At 35.0% G+C, this 16521-nt stretch overlaps 1 protein-coding gene across 1 annotated transcript in view; it reads right to left on the reverse strand.

Annotated features, from left to right (window-relative positions):
* The window catches only part of LOC145686006 (inactive pancreatic lipase-related protein 1-like), a 133070-nt gene extending 118518 nt beyond the window's left edge, over window positions 1–14552 (reverse strand). Inside the window, exon 1 of the mRNA XM_081758841.1 lies at window positions 14432–14552. Coding sequence (XP_081614967.1) covers window positions 14432–14486 — 55 coding nt within the window. The 5' untranslated portion in view covers window positions 14487–14552. The remainder of the gene's footprint in view (window positions 1–14431) is intronic.
* Window positions 14553–16521: the final 1969 nt, after the last annotated feature.

Genomic DNA, 16521 nt, shown 5'->3' on the forward strand with positions numbered 1-16521 from the left:
TAAGTAAAGGAGATGCTTAATTAAAGTGAATGTTTATGAGAAAATTGGTAGAATGATGATGTTGAAGAAAACGAGAGTACCCCGAGATAACCAACGGACAGACTTACATAACATGGGATCGAACCAGGAACCCTTCGCACCAAAGGTAAGCGCTTTACCACTGAATCACCGTGAGACATTCTATAATCACTGACAGGTCGGCACGAACTCAGAAGTTCCATTACACTATATTGCTGCAGCAAAATCAGTGTTTGAAATCCTCGTTATCGATTTCAGTACCAGGATATATCTGTTATGTTCCAGCTTCCTTATTATAACATTTCCCTGATGCAGGTCTAGTTCTAATTTAAGATTCTTATGAGCTTCCGATCTTTCCACTCCAACCCAATTTACCTGACTAAATGTGTTTTCTGAGTCAATAATTTATAACCAGTATGTACTATGTAGATGTATTTCTTTCGTCTTCCTTTGAACTTCCACCATTTATTTGTAGTTATGCAGTATTATAGTATCTCTAATTGCTCTTCCAAAAAACCCTGTGTTCTGTATTCCAACGCATAATTTTGGGTATAGGAGATAAGAGAATGTAATGATTTATCTAGCCGTTGAAATATTCTCGATTAGATTTGTCATCATATTGTTGGCTTCAAGATTAATCTCTTGCAATTTGATTTAATTATTATTGACCCTTCACAAGGTGACATTTCTCAAATTAACTTAAGGTTGAAGTACGTCATACTTCACTGTTTATTGTTGGATTTTCTTTGTTGTCAATTGCTGTTCCGCGGTTTGAATCTTGACGCAACAAATAAGATAATTTATTCCGGTCTTATTATTATTTTTAAAAAATGTTTCTCTATATGTAATTTGGAATCATTCTGATTGTGAAATCATATTTTCATTGTGATGAAAAACTAAAGAAATAGTTATTTTTCAATAGGATACCAAGACAAAAAAAAAAAAAAAAACTAAAAGCCACACATGAGAGAATTTCACCTTTGTGACCTTGGAACTGAATAATTGTGTGTTTATTTAGATAAAGTAGTTATCTTTATTTCTTGAGCGAGAGTAGGAGCCCCTTTTTTTCCTTCTTACGTGAAATGTTCTTCCTCCAAGCAATTTTATTTTTATTTGCTCTTTTTTACTTTCTCTTTCGCCGGATGACCTGAACGCATATAGAATGAAAAAAGAAAATTTCTCGCCCTACTTTAGCATTGCAAGGAGAAGCTGCACGTACGTGCTTGCACATAGTTGCCAACTATTATTTAACGTAATATTTTAATGATGATATTGCAACGTGAAAGGATGAATATATTCAGTGGCGGATCTAAAAGTAAAAATGGGGAAGGAGACAGCCAGAACCTGGACTGATAGGCAGGGTTGGCTGGTTTAAACCAAGTGATTAAATAAAAAATAAAAAAATAAAAAAACTGGTTTAAACCCCCAAAAACGAAAAATGCTTTAAATCATGTGAACTTCATGGTGACGTTTCCAATATCAGACCATCTGCATTCGTTTTATCTCCTTTTCACCTTTTAATCAAGGTGTCCCATGTTCAATTCTCGGTCGAACCACAACCCTTCTTTTAAGTGTAAACCAAGTAGCGGTTCGGATGTCACTTTAAGCGAAAGTCTTCTTCTTGATAACCTCGGTATTACATAAAGATGTTAAGTCTAAACATACCAAACGAAACCAAATTGTATATTTCTGCATGCCTGAATGCCTGTTGTTTTATAAAGAAGCAAAGGTTGCTTAAATATATTGATAGAAATTGACAAAATTTATCGACTGCCTACGTGCCTTCCAACAGTAGCTTAGGTTGGTCTTTAATTTTATTTAATAATATCTACATACTAAATTTGTACTTTAATACCTCAGTTTTAGCTTACTGATTATGACACGTTGATTTTAAAATTTTACATGCAAAGCAATAACCGGATTTTTCCCTTATTGCTTTGCATTTAAAGTAATAACAGGATTTTCCCAATGGCTAAGGCAAGAGTTTCCCGATTTATATGTAATTCTGTATAATGATTTCACTTGTGCAACTGTTTATCTTTTCGCCCTAAAATGACTCTTGATAATTATATTAACAAGTATGTAAAGATCAGTGCAACGTATTTTTATCAGGAGTTCTTCGTGAGTGGTAGATAGACTCATCGCATTTGTGGCCAATTAGTCCCGGTTTCGAGTCCAAATGAAGGACAATTTCTCTCGGATTTAAGCCGGGAACTGGTTTGGATACCGTTTTAAGCTTATGTGACCCCTTGCAACATAACCCCGTTGTTACATACTAACATCAAGGCGAAACAAACTTAAACTTATTTCTGTCCGTATGTAATATAATTATATAGAGTAAATTGTTTAAACAAAAAAAAAGGGTTTAAACAAAAAACCTTAAAAAAAATTCAATAAAAACCATGATTTTTGCCAATCATGATGATAGGTATGTCGCGAGTTTACGCAAATCATTTATTTTGAAATCTATCTACGCATTTCGTTAACAGGAATTAGGAATATCTAATGTTTCAAAACTTTTCCAATAAAGAATAGAAAGTAACAGTTGGTACAAACTTCAAAAATATATAATACTTCAATTTCTTTTGTCTCTCAAAAAACTGGTGGGGCCACGGTGGCTCAGTGGCAGAGCGTTCACCTCTGGTGCTTGGGGTCCCAGGTTCGATCCCAGCCCCCGCCAAGTGAACTTTGTGATGGACAAACACCGTGTGCGTGGGTTTCCTCGGGGTTCTCCCGTGTCCTCCCACTTTCTTCATTCGACCATTTCATTCATTACTCATCATCACCGTCTCCTTTAGCCTCACCGGCATAACCATGGGACGTAAAACTCAAAGATTTCGTTTTCAAAAAAACTGGTGACTAGGCCCTGCAGCCTCAGTCTAGATCTGACACTGAATAGGCCTATATTCAGTGTTTTGGTATTGTATATTAACCAGACACTTTCTAGTTAGGTTCATATGCTTCATACATTATATTTAACGAAAAAAAAAATCTTCGTGTACATCTAAAATATGCCAGCGCCACTCCAAATATTGATTTCGCTTGTCTCAGAGCCCTAGCTGGGGGCAAGGGGGTCGAGCAGGTCGGTCACCCGGGCGCTGATAGCAAGAGGGGTAAGAAGACAAGAAAAGTGTTGGAAATTAATAAACGTCGCGTCGCCCCGAAAAATTATTGTTGCCCTATTAAATCAATATTGTTTTCGGTTTGCAAAGAAATAGATTAGGTAAAAATTTTCATGCTCGCTTTGCTCGCAACTCAAACATTTTAATAAGAGTCACAACAAGCTTGTACTTAATACTTAACAAAAGTTATTATATATAATTAGTTAAAGACAATGCGATATACAACGTGTCAAGCAGTGGCGTATTTACGATTTTCTTTCGGGGGGGGCTTTGCTAACTTTCGGGGAGGGCTTTGCCTGAAAATGTGAAAATTCTGCAAGATATTTCATATACTTTACTATAGTAAGTAAAATTTCGGGGGGGGGGCTTAAGCCCGGAAGCCCCCCCCATAAATACGCCACTGGTGTCAAGTAATGACTTAGTGTACGCAGGAGCATTTTCAAAATCAGAAACAGTCAAAGTATGAAATACGTGCTCAACTTTTCATGGTTATGAATTTGTTTGGTTAATCCGTTTTTCTACCCAATCGGATTAATCACGATGGTGAGAATGAAGGTATGAAAATAAGAGGAGTGAAGAGACACACGCAAGCTGCTGTTTATACAGGAGTATTAAAAAATGAAGGTAAAGAAGGGAAATAATAACATATTCGAACTTGAGGCAGTTATAAAATAGAAGCTTAAGGGATCAGAACTTAACCAAATGAATTTTGTCTTTTTCAGGTTGATCACTACAAGTATTATTTTTTTTTTATCCTATTGTCATATAAAATGCTTCCAATTTGAATGAATTAATAGGGATAATTACTCGGAATGAATTTATTGGGATAATTACTCGATCAAATACTTGTATCTCCAAAATATTTTTTTGTGCGTATGTATAAAGTTGTGTTATTCTTTTACAAAGAAGGCTCTTTCTGAATTTCCGTTACATTTCACAAAATATTTTTACCGTACAAGAATTGAAATTAAAATGCTATTTGTGTGGTTCACATACAGAATAAAGTTACAAAAGTTTACAATTATTACTGGAAATTAATGCTCTCATCCATTTCGAACATTTTATAAGCACGTAGTTTCTAATGTATTGAAATTTCATTTCTTATCTATAGTATGAAATTGTAAATAGTTGTAAATATACATAACTGTTCTCCAAGTAGATTTATATACAACCGACAGTAGTTTTGTCAAGTTTTAACAAAAAGTCCAAAATAAGCTTCTTGAAAACAGCTCTTATTTGTAAAAGAATACATAATGATTGCTTTCGGCTGTTGCAATGGTTTGTCCAAGCAGCTTGATAAAAATTCAATGTAGCGTAACAACAACATCTGCTTCTTTATGTCTAAAAACATACTTGGTAAGGTGAGTGTCGTGGGCGCCGAATTCTACTTCGCCCCGGACGCCGAAATCTCTCGCTACGGCTCTGCCTGTCGTGTATCAAAAGAAGATGGAAGACGAACAGTAGTTGGCTGACCTTGTAATTTGGACAAAAAATAAGTATACAAGATAGGTCGGAGAAATAGCAAATATTTCATAGGTAATAGCATACTGATAACAAAATAGAGTAGCTTATCCTGGTCTGGATACGACCAACAGCGTTATTTCAGATTTTACTTGGTGGGGAAGGGGGGGGGGGCAATATTCTCCACCGACACAAAAATTCCACATCTTTTTTATTAGTACATTTATTTATATTGGATTAGTATACTATTGATTAAAATATACGTATTCCTCAACTCCGGGGCACGGACAAGGCAATTGCTCTTCCGAAATGACGTCTCTCGATATGACACTTCTGTAAACGCTGTGTGCATAACGTTCTTGGATTCAATCCTGCATACAATTTTAAGCGGGAGTACGAAAAAGATTGGTGGACGATATAAAGCGCAGAATTTTCGGAGGATAAATAATAAATCTAGAGTGGATTTGTGTGGAGGTGGACAGGATGCAAAGGTCAGAACCACTTTCATATGCGGATATACATTGGGCACGTATCCAAGGCTGATGAGAGGGTGCTACACCTGTGCAAAGAAAATAAATAGGTAAAATGAGAAAACAAGTCGTAAAATGAGTAAAGCCTAACCCGAAAAAGACCCGTTTATATATAGCTTCACTCACTAAAACAGAATATTGTATAGATTGCTGATCACGATCTATCACAAACGTTCATTATCAGAGGAGACGGTGGATCAGTGGTGAGGCGCTCACTACTGGTACGAGTTGTCCCTGATTCGATCCCAAGGTATTGAGTTTGTGGTGGACAACATCGTGTCCGTGTGTTTTCTAGTGGTTGTGGCGTTTCTTACACATGACCATTCAGCCGATCCGGCTCACTTAACCTATAGGGCATAAACGTGAAGCGTGAAACTAGAAATTTCATTCAGTAATCAACCAATTGGAACTAATTTGTTGATATTATTTTCTTTTCATATTTGTACTATCTGGAACCTGGATTTCGCTAAGAGCGCTCAAATTATAGGAAATACCTTTTTCAGGAAAATCTCTGAAAAATTCCCAAATTTCTCCCGAATTTGTGAATCGTGACAAATATTATATGTGTGGTGTGATTTGAAGCCCTGATTTATTCTGGAAACAATTTTGTACTGTACAAACCATTAGGTACCACGAATCTAAGGGTACTTGTAATTAAGGGTACGTGTAATTTCCTTAGTGAAAGTTTGTGATTTCCTTCATGAAAACGTGTATTTTGTTTTAAAAGAGATAATTTTATAAAGAAACGGCGAGTGATAGAAAATTGCTGACTTGACTTTGGAAATCAGCAGATGGAAATCCATAACATACAGTTGAAGTTGTACGTTTAACAAAATCATTGTTGGTGAATGCAATTAGAAAAGAAGTAAGATTAATCGTGAAAAGAATTGAATTCGAGATTTCAATGGCTTTAGACGTTTCATAGTCACTACAACGTATTTTTGGATATCTGTCCATCTGTTCGTCCATATCTATTCATATATATTCACGTGGAGGCTATACTGTTCAACGTATTCATACCAAATATTAAACCTAAGGATTTATAAGATTCTCTACGGGGATTTTAGAATTTTCTTTTCAACTCATAAACTAGTAATAATTTACCGGAGGCTAGAAATCAAAATTTGCGATTTCCTCGGAAAGGGTTCTTACGATGTTGTTCCGCGGACAGATTAGCATTTTGCATCCTAAGCATTATGGTAACCCGTTAACCTTAGCAACACTGCGGGTAGTCTATGAAGCAAGGATAATATTTAGGAACTCCAGTAGGATTTTTCCAAGGGGGTAAAAGACCGACACACAGGCACAGTCGCAAACAGTGTTTCTTTCAGAAAAAAATATCCCGAGGGTTCACATTTAGTATTCCGAGGGGTACATATTATTTTCACACGGTACTATTCTATTTATTACTATATTACAGACGTATTATTTTGGGCTCTCAGAGCTCCTTGGGGGCACTCTCAGAGCTCCGGGAAGGGCAGTGCCCACGAAAAAACATGTCTGGAAGAAACACTGGTTGCAAATACACACACGCTTTGATGTACGGGTGCATATAATATGAGACATCATATTAAAAAAATATATATATTATTAACGCACTTATCCTTATTAACTACAATAAATGAACTTAGTACTACAGTATTCAATATAAATATAGGCTGCGGAAAAAGTCCCAGAACGGTCCAATATCTCGCGAAATGTACAGATCAGCAAAACAAAAATAACACCCGTTTCCGGGGTAGGGGATAACTTTAAAATTTTAAATGGAAACTCACATTTTTTTATTGCACATTTGAATTCTCCGGAAAAAATGATAGTGATTTGACCCCAAATTGAAAACAGTGCCTTTACGGATGACATTTGAATCGACACACAAAAAAGGGGGCGGTAAAACATTATGAAAATGTGGCCTCTCGGTGTTGTACTCTATGGCCATACGGTTAGCATACTGGACTGCGGAATCAGAGGTAGTGAGTTTGATTCCCGCGCGGAGTAACATTTTTTATGTGATTTTTTAATACTCAAATAATGAATTCATACATTTTAACTTCGATAAAAATAACGTATTTGTCCATATTTAGTAATTTGCAAGAAAATACAAATGGCGACAAAAATGGTTTATTTTTGTTGTAAGTAACCCTATGAACTCTAACCCTATTACTAAGAACCAGTTCGTAAAGCTAGTATGCAAGACAATTATCGAAATTTGTGTTCTATGTAACTTCAAGAAACTACTAATTAAAGTTAAAACGTATGGGATTTATTTGGAGAAATAAAAGACCGCCTTGTATGGGGATCGAACCCAGAACCTCTGACTTCGCAACATAATATACTAACCGCACGGCTCAGAGCACGGGACTGACAATTCGCATTTTCGTAATGTTCTGGTTCACCGCCTTTTTTGTGTGTCGATTCAAGTGCCATCCGTGAAAGCACTGTTTTCAATTATGGGTAAAATCACAGTCACTTTTTTTTGGAGAATCCAAATGTGCAATAAAAAATAGGAAGAATGTTCCTATTTAAAATTTTAAAGTTACCTTCCGTACCCCCGAAGTGGGTGATGATAGGGGGTTGAGTTTGGTATCATTGGATAGCTTTTTTTTTTTTTTTTTTTTAAAAAAATACTATTTAACACGTGTTATTTTTGTTCTGCTGATCTTTATACTTCGCGAGATATTGGACCGTTTCGGGACTTTTTCCGCACCCTGTATAAATGAGAGCAAATTGATAGTTTTGATGTGCATTTCCAAGAAGCGAACATTCTTCGAAAATCCAGAAGGGGCAACCGTTCCGTTTTTGCTCCCGCTGCAGGCGGCCATGATAATATCCATAAGTACTCCCATAAGAGTACATGGATATCCGATTTTTGATTGTCTATATCTTGAGATCTACTGGATGGATTACATGCAGCAACATAGACGATTCGGAACTTTTAACTCTCTACATTCTGGCCAAAACTGGTATGATCCATCAGGTAGATCTTGAGATTTTGTGTCTTCTACAGACAGATAGAGTAAATGCATAAGGGATATTTTGGTAAACCAAAATTCCTTTAAAATATATGGAACTGTATTTTTCCTTATTAATATATATTGAACGAATTTGACGTGATAAGTTGTATTCTGTATTCTTAGTGTGTTAAATTTTGTTAAGATCAGAGTAAAGGAAAACATTTCTTTCGTTAGGTTGAGCAAATGAATGATAAATACATAATTGAAGATGGAGTGTCCAAACTCGATGATAACTGAATTGGATTTTGAGTTTAGTGGTCCCTCTCAGCAACTTATACATACGTCTATCTAAACTAACTAAATAAATGTAGACACCGTACGCTATAAATATGTCAGTTATAGGATTATATAGATTTGTGCCTCACTTGTATATTTGGTACCGGCGTTACGTCTAGAAGACTAGTGCTTATCAGAAGTATACTGCATTTCGTGCTGCTTCAAGTTTCCTTTAAATGGACTGACTCCTATTTTTTTTTTTTTTTTTTTTTTTTAATTTCATATTACTTTGGTGCCTGATTTCTCAGGCGGCAAATAGACACGAGAACTTATCATTGTTTATTACGGAAGTAGATATTAAAATCTCATTAATAGTGATTAATTATAATCCATTTTGAAAAGCAAGAAGTAGCGATTTCTTGACTGTCTTTCACCTCAATGCTGTTAGCAATTACCAATTGTACACGTGTCAAATACTTGACAATAAAAAGGGAAATTATCTGCTTTAAATATATATACAAAATCACTAAGTAAAATAAAAGAATCATTTAAGTGTTATATAACAATGTGTGGGAACCTCAGTGCAAGTTCCTTAATCTATCTGAAGGACTTATGACTTCATATTTTTTCTACTGCTATTGTTAGCATGGAAATATCACCAAAGGCAAAATCAAAAATAATAAAGTGAAATGATACAAACACGCACTAATCTAGAATGTAATAAATAATATATTTTTGTATCCACAATTTGCTTTATTTAAATATCAACGTTTCAAACTCAATAAAATTCATTTCGTTACTTATGCACGTATGATTATTAAAGATAACGATTTAGGAAAACTCAGAATGAGTACACTGTGTAAGTCCTCAACTATTGAATAAAATAAACACTTTCTACAGGGCACTCATGAGTAACGTTATTTATTTATTTTTTGAAATGAATCTCATTGTTTCTAATCATTAACTCGAAGAAGTAACTATTAAAATGTATAACATATTAACGATATTGAATATCGACCCGACATTTTTTTAGTATATGGAAAATTCTTATCCTGCTTTCTTTGCAATTAATTAGAATTTTAATGGTTTTATTTTACCGATTTATTTTTCAAATCTATTTAAATGTCTTACTTCCTGAAAATAAAATTACTGTATATATATATATATATATATATATATATCTTTACTATAATGCAAATTTATTAAAAAAAAAAAACAAGAACATTTAACTAGAATTGACGAAGAAATGAAGAAAATCACATAATTAAAAATCCAGTTTATTTCAAGGAAACCAAAAAGACAATTCTACTTATAAATCAACGAGTTAAAAAACAAAAGGTTTCGCAGGTACTAATATTATTTTAACACAGCATTCCAAACTCCTCTTATTCACTTTGCTACGGTGGGATGTTGATATAACATTGCTCCTGCATATTTTCTAAATGCCTATTTGCATTTTGACGCTTCCTAGACATCCAAACTATGCTATGCATGTGCCAGAAATCTTATAGAATGGCTTTGTCCGTCCATTGACATATATCAGAGCAAAGACGGTAAAATAAATCGAAAAGCGGTGTTTTTGCAACTAATTCAACATCCAAACACTTATATTTTATCTTGTCCATTAACTTTCTATTCAAACTAGAAATGGTTGAAATTAGCCACTTCTGGTTTCGACGTTTATCGTCATAGAATGAAAACCGCAACAGACAGCGAGACATGGTTTCTTGCAAACGATTCAGCGTTTCAAGACGACATAAGATGACTACCTGCAACACTTTACCAAAATCGAAAGTAATTTAAATTTACTACAACTTCGATTTCAATAGTGATTCCCATAGAGAGAGAGAGAGAGAGAAAAAAGTCATCTTCCTATGAATAGATTCCATCTCCTTTATTAACCCTCTATTCAAACCGAGGGTGGTTCAAATTAACCATTTCAGGCCTCAATATTTATCATCATAGAACAGAAATGGTAATAGATAACGACAAACGGTTTTCTGGAACTGATACATCTCTTAACTCTCTATTCTATCAGGATGTGGTTCAAATTATCGCTTTCAAGTTCTTTTATTGCCATATAATAAAAGAAATAAAGGATAGTGACTAATGGCTTTTTGATATGAATTCAGCATCCGAGGAACATGTTCTATCTTTGATCTCATTGAATAACCAGTAGTTACAGATGTACTACTTCAAGTTTCAGTATAAGTCGCATACTTCGGAAGTCTACTGTCAAACGTTGGGAATTGGGAATAACAAAAATACAGTTTAAAATTAACTGGTCCATGTAATTTGAAGTATATGTTGGCCAACCAATAATTTACCCTCATTTATCCAACAGCTGCAATCTCGAACTCCAATCCTACTTCTTTCGTAGGCATTACTTTGGCAATTGAGTTTGTTGGCTAATACTCGGCAAAGCAATCAATTCCAACGTAGGGCCATCGTTGGTAATTGGCTAGTTCCCACTTTTATGCTGAAGATGGAAGGCATGACTTTACTTGAGGGTAGGGGGCGCGGTGGCTCAGTGGTAGAGCGTTCGCCTCCGGTGCTTGGGGTTCCTGGTTCAATTCCAGCTCGCGCCGTGTGCACTTTGTGGTGGACAAACACCGTGCTTGTGGGTTTTCTCATGGTTCTCCCGTTTCCTCCCACTTTCTTCATTCCACCATTTCTCTCATCATCACCGTCTCCTTTAGCCTAACCGTGGGACGTAAAACTTAAAGATTTCGTTTAATTTTTTTTTTATTTCACTTCGATACAGTTTATTAACTTGTTTCTTCGGTTTATCTATAGCAACAATATCACTCAATTACAACCTCGCTCACTCGCAACAATATCACTCAATTCCTATAATTTTCCATCAATCCATCTTCTGTTCTTTTTAAATTTTTCTAACGGATTTAAACAATTCAGACTACCTAGTTGAGCATTATTTACATGATTTGGATGTGCTCTTGAGTTTGTTTAACGTATCATACCATGTTTACATTAAATTGAAGCTTCTTATTAAATTATAGTATTAATTAACAGAGCGAATCAATAGGATAACCACACTCTTCCTCTGAAAGTACCATTGGAGGATTTTAAACTTTCATTGTTATTTACTACTTTTTATATTGAAAATGAAATATTTTAATTTAACGTCCAACAATTATGCCCTTAAGGCTAAGGAAGACGGATGATTAAGGTACGTGCATGATGAAAGAACAATTGATAGAATTAGAATGTGGGAGGAAACGGGAGTACCCCGAGGAAACACAAGGTCTCGGTATTGTCCACCACAAACTTACTTCGCCGGGGATCGAACCAAGAACCACACGCACCAGAGGTAAGCGCTTTATCACTGACCCACTCTGCCCCTACTTCTTTATACTTTTCAGCTTAGAATATTATTATGTGTATCAAAATCAACGAGTACATTGTTAAAAGGGAGAGAATCAAGGCTCGGATTAACGACATAATAAATACAAGTGGTATCCACTATTCTATATAGGTATTTACTTTGCTTATTTTTATGTGGGTAATTTAGTTTTTCTTTTTCTAATTTAATTTAATGGAAAGCAATATTTTGTGGTGCTACTTCGGAACTTTATCATTACTACACACATTTCCAGTCCGCTAACTAATTATATTGTTCGACTGTATTTTAAGTTTAAAAATATTATTCCTGCAACCTACCCAATGTGTCCCAAATTGTCTGTAAGAATTGCGTTAAGAACTAACAGAACATTCTTCTTCTTAGGAGAAACCCAGAAAGTTTTGGTCCATATTGTGTGCAAATTTTATTTATTGGAGATTTCTCAATAGCCATTAGCAGAAAAAAATCATGAACAAATCGGAGAAGACAAACTTCCACTGGATAAATTTTTAAACTCTGCAATATGTTCAATGCACAGAGGTAATTATATTTACATTTCTTTTTTTCACTGAAGGGGTTCATATAACCTCCATAGTGAGAATTTTTATTGAATTCACCACTGAACTAAAATTATTTTTGCTCCAGTATATTTGTACCTGCATGCTTTTCTAAATTTTGACATTGAAGTCAAAATTGGTCTGCTCAATTTCAAAACTTCTTTTGGTATGAACTTAATGTTGTAAATTACGTTCAGGGCACGGTGGTTAAGTTGATAGAGCGTTTACCTCTGGTGCCTGGGGTCCCTGGTTCAATCCACTGTCAAGTAGGTTTGCGGTGGATAGATTCGTTCCATGGTTTTCTTCGTTTACTCCCTTTCCTCCCACATTCTCATTCCACCAATGATTCCCTCATCATTCACTTGCCTTAATCATTCGTCTCCCTTAGCCTAAAGGGCGTAATCGTGGGACGTTAAACTTAAAGATCTCATTTACGAATTGCGATGTTGAAATTCTAAGAGTCGTGAGAGAAACAAAGAATATTGATTAAAAAAACAGCTTGCAACTAATTTTGTGCATGAAAAGTAGATAATTTATACATGAACAACGTCCCTTATTTCTCTGGCATCGTCACTGTTGCGTAAGCTTTTGCAATGAACTTCAAATAGTATCATGGCACATGTAGCCTACATTTAAATAAGTGCTGAATCCATGTAAAGAACAATTTTTTTCACTTCCTTTGATTGAGCACTAAGCTATGTTATAAGTGATTCTTTTCACTGCTCCCTTTGTTCAAAATTAGATTGGGAAATTCATAGTACAACTTTTCATTACTATACTACTAGTATGCACAAAGTGGAGGATTAAAAAAAATACAGACCAAGCAGGAGAGTAAGGCATAAAGTAAACAACAGTTCGAAAGTTCTTCAATTCTATAGCGATAATATCAATACTTAAAACTAATTTACCAGCTGATGAAAAAAATGCTTCATAAAAACATGTCAACAGAAAAAGAAAAATATTACTATAATTTGTGTTCATTATTATATAAAAAGTTTCATTTCTATTCCAATCGATGTCAGTTAAAAAAGCACACACACAAATTAAAGTTAGAAATAATTTTATATTATATAAAATTTACGATAGTATGTAGCCTACTTTCGTCTAACTACTATCAAAATGAAAGGTTTGACCGTATATTTCACTATCACTTTCACCTTAATGAGTAACGTGGTTTTCGTACTGTATGTAGCATAATATTTCATGTTAAGAAAAAAAATTTTGGGGCGATTTAATCGAAAACTAAGCATGACCATTTATGTCAAGTATGCCAATTTGTTTAGCTCAACGGGAGCTATCAACTGATACATACATACATACGCTGATAATATTACAGAAATTATCATATTCAATGGTTCTTCCCGAAACCCGTAATCCCAAATTAGCAGAAACTATTAAAAATAGTGGGAACTGGCAGTGGCGGCTCTAGCGGGTAGGCCGGGTAGGCACGGGTCTACCCAAAAATTTTGAAAAATATATAAATGCTAAAAGATACAATAAAGAGTGAATATATTTTCCATCTATTTATATTAATGGTACTTAATTATGTAACAAAAAACATCAACCCCTACTATAAAAGTAATTTCCTACTGTCATTAACCAATCAAATCTGTATATGTAGCCATAATCGAGGGAGTGAGCCTATCTAAAATTAAAATCCTAAAGCTGCCCCTGGGGACCGGGAATTCTACACTGAGATCTTTTACACATTAATTTTCTGAAATGAAATTAATTTATATTTCAAGTTTAACATCTCATGATTATGACTTTTAGGCTAAGAAAGATGGATACGTATTGAAAGTGAATGATTATAAAGTAATTGGGAATTGAGAATGTGGAAGGAAATAGGAAAACTGCGAGAAAACCTACGGATATAGTGTTGTTCACCATAAGCTCACACGTACTGGGACCAAACCAGGGATACCTTGCGCCAGAGATGAGCTGTGACATCTTCCCCTCCCACACACATTTTCTGAAACTTCCATTCTTAAGAACTTGTTAACACCCAACACTAGGAAAATCGAATTAATATTCCTGTTGCATGTTTCATTGTGAATTTCGCTTCTTTAGTTAGTGAAAAGGTTCCTCTAAAATATAATACGATTAATTATATTTGATTATCTAAAGTAAAATAAAATAATAGCGATACTCTTACCTGTAGCGTGCAAAAGCAGGCACATGATCGCAAGCGCCGGTGCGACAGGCGACATGGCGGTGCTCTTTCCTTCGCAACACTCCACACACTGAGCCACCAAGGTTACCACGGGTCAGCTTCTACATCACATTCAGAGAAAGAATACGTCATTTTTCCAGTTCCGGACGAACCAACTTTCCCGCAAGGTAAACCACGTTCTTCGGTAAACTCTTACGAAACATCCAAAGCAACTGTACAGAACGTCCCTGCGGTGAAGATAACTTTTGATGCTTAGGCGGCTCCCACCAATTACGCTCGTTTTTTCACTTGTCATTTTGGTTCTGACCTTGTGCAATTTTTGCCATAATACGGGGTTTTAATTGCTTTCTTTCTATTTTTTTTTAATCTAACGTTAGCCCTATATACATAAAAAGAACGTGTGACGATTTCTCACGCAGGTATTTGCAAGGTATATACACGTTCAATAAAGTTGAGAAACTCAAACACAAGAAGTCTAGAAAATCTTTGAATTATGATTTGAATTGTAAATTAATTCTAAGGGCCCCTGTTTTATGTAAGCTGTTTCTACAAGGTAAACTTGACAAAAAATGCATTTGAAATTAATTATGAAGTACGAAACTATGAAATCATTATACTGTAAGTTGTATCATAGCACGAAGTTAGGCAGGGCTGCCCACAAAGAGGGGGGGGGGGCTATGACGCAAACTGCGTCATTGAAATATTGGGGGGTAAAAACCTATATAAATATGTTTGAAGGGGTGTAAAAATTAATCGAAAAGATTTTTTTTCATGGAAGAACACCTATGGATAGACAATTGGGGAGGTGCGTCATGGACATAAGGGGGGGGGGCGCCACTGAGTTAGGTTACGCAATCAAGTGTTCTTCGTCATTCTCAATGCACATAATCTAATCTTTTAGGATTAGGATTAGGAATTAGATTTCCTGGACTTTCGGTGTCTATGACCATGTTAGCCCGTCACGCATGAGGGGTTCTGTTCATAGGCGATCACACTATCTGAGGAAAGAGAAGGAAGGAAGCGGCCTGGGTCCTGTATGTTACGTACCATCCCGGCATTTACCTGGTGTGAATGAGGAAAACTCAGGTAAACCTCACTCAGGATGGCTGGCATTAAAAAGCTTTAACACTTTTCCACCGAATATCCCCACTGGGAATCGAACCCAGGACCGCTCGCATCGAAGATGACGTACGCAGGGTCATTATTGTATCTTTTAAGCACAGTTGAACATACTATGTTACAAATGTTTTTGGATGATAAGTTATTAAATCCGGAAATATTATACTTTTTTTTTAAAAAAAAATACTATAGATTAGTATTTTTTCATTTTAAAATATTTCATTATTGTGGTCATGTAACCGCTAATTTTGAAGTAGGAACACACGCAACAAGGTTTAAATCCATTACATAATAATTTTTTCTTACAAAAATATTGTTCATGTACCACCTATTATTCACGAATAGGGCTGCCAGATCTTATGCGTTTCCCGTAAGTTAAACGTTTTTCTGGCATGTTCTGTGTTATTCTTGTTTTCTTCTTCCGGTTTCTTAATAAATAAATGTAATTATAATCCTGTACAATTTTAAAAATTTTTATAAGTTAAAGCGAAAATAATAATAATAATAATAATAATAATAATAATAATAATAAATTTATTAATTTATTTTACATACTGAGAAAAACTGAAATGCAGCAAAAATACAGCACTTATCATATTCTACATTATTTTACCACTATAATACAGTAAATGAGATCAAAAAGATTAACTTTTTAATATGAATTATTAATAAGATAAACTCTGACAGTGTAGTTTATGTCAATTTCTAAAATACTAAACGGCAAAAATAATAAATGTAAGGATAAAAAAAGTTGTTTGCATTTAGCGTTCTTTCAGTACGAAGACTATATGAGACGAGAACCTATAACTTAACGTGGAATCCAAAGTACATGAGCTCACATCAGGAGTTGTAATACACTTTTTGTGTTCTGTGTGTTGGAATTATTTTTAGTGAAACTGCCTCAGTTTCCAATTAAAATTATTTCACGTTACAATGTGAAACAATATGTGTTT

The sequence above is a fragment of the Thermobia domestica genome, chromosome 5, assembly GCF_964235325.1.
Source record: "Thermobia domestica chromosome 5, izTheDome1.hap1.1, whole genome shotgun sequence".
Classification (NCBI taxonomy): domain Eukaryota; kingdom Metazoa; phylum Arthropoda; class Insecta; order Zygentoma; family Lepismatidae; genus Thermobia; species Thermobia domestica.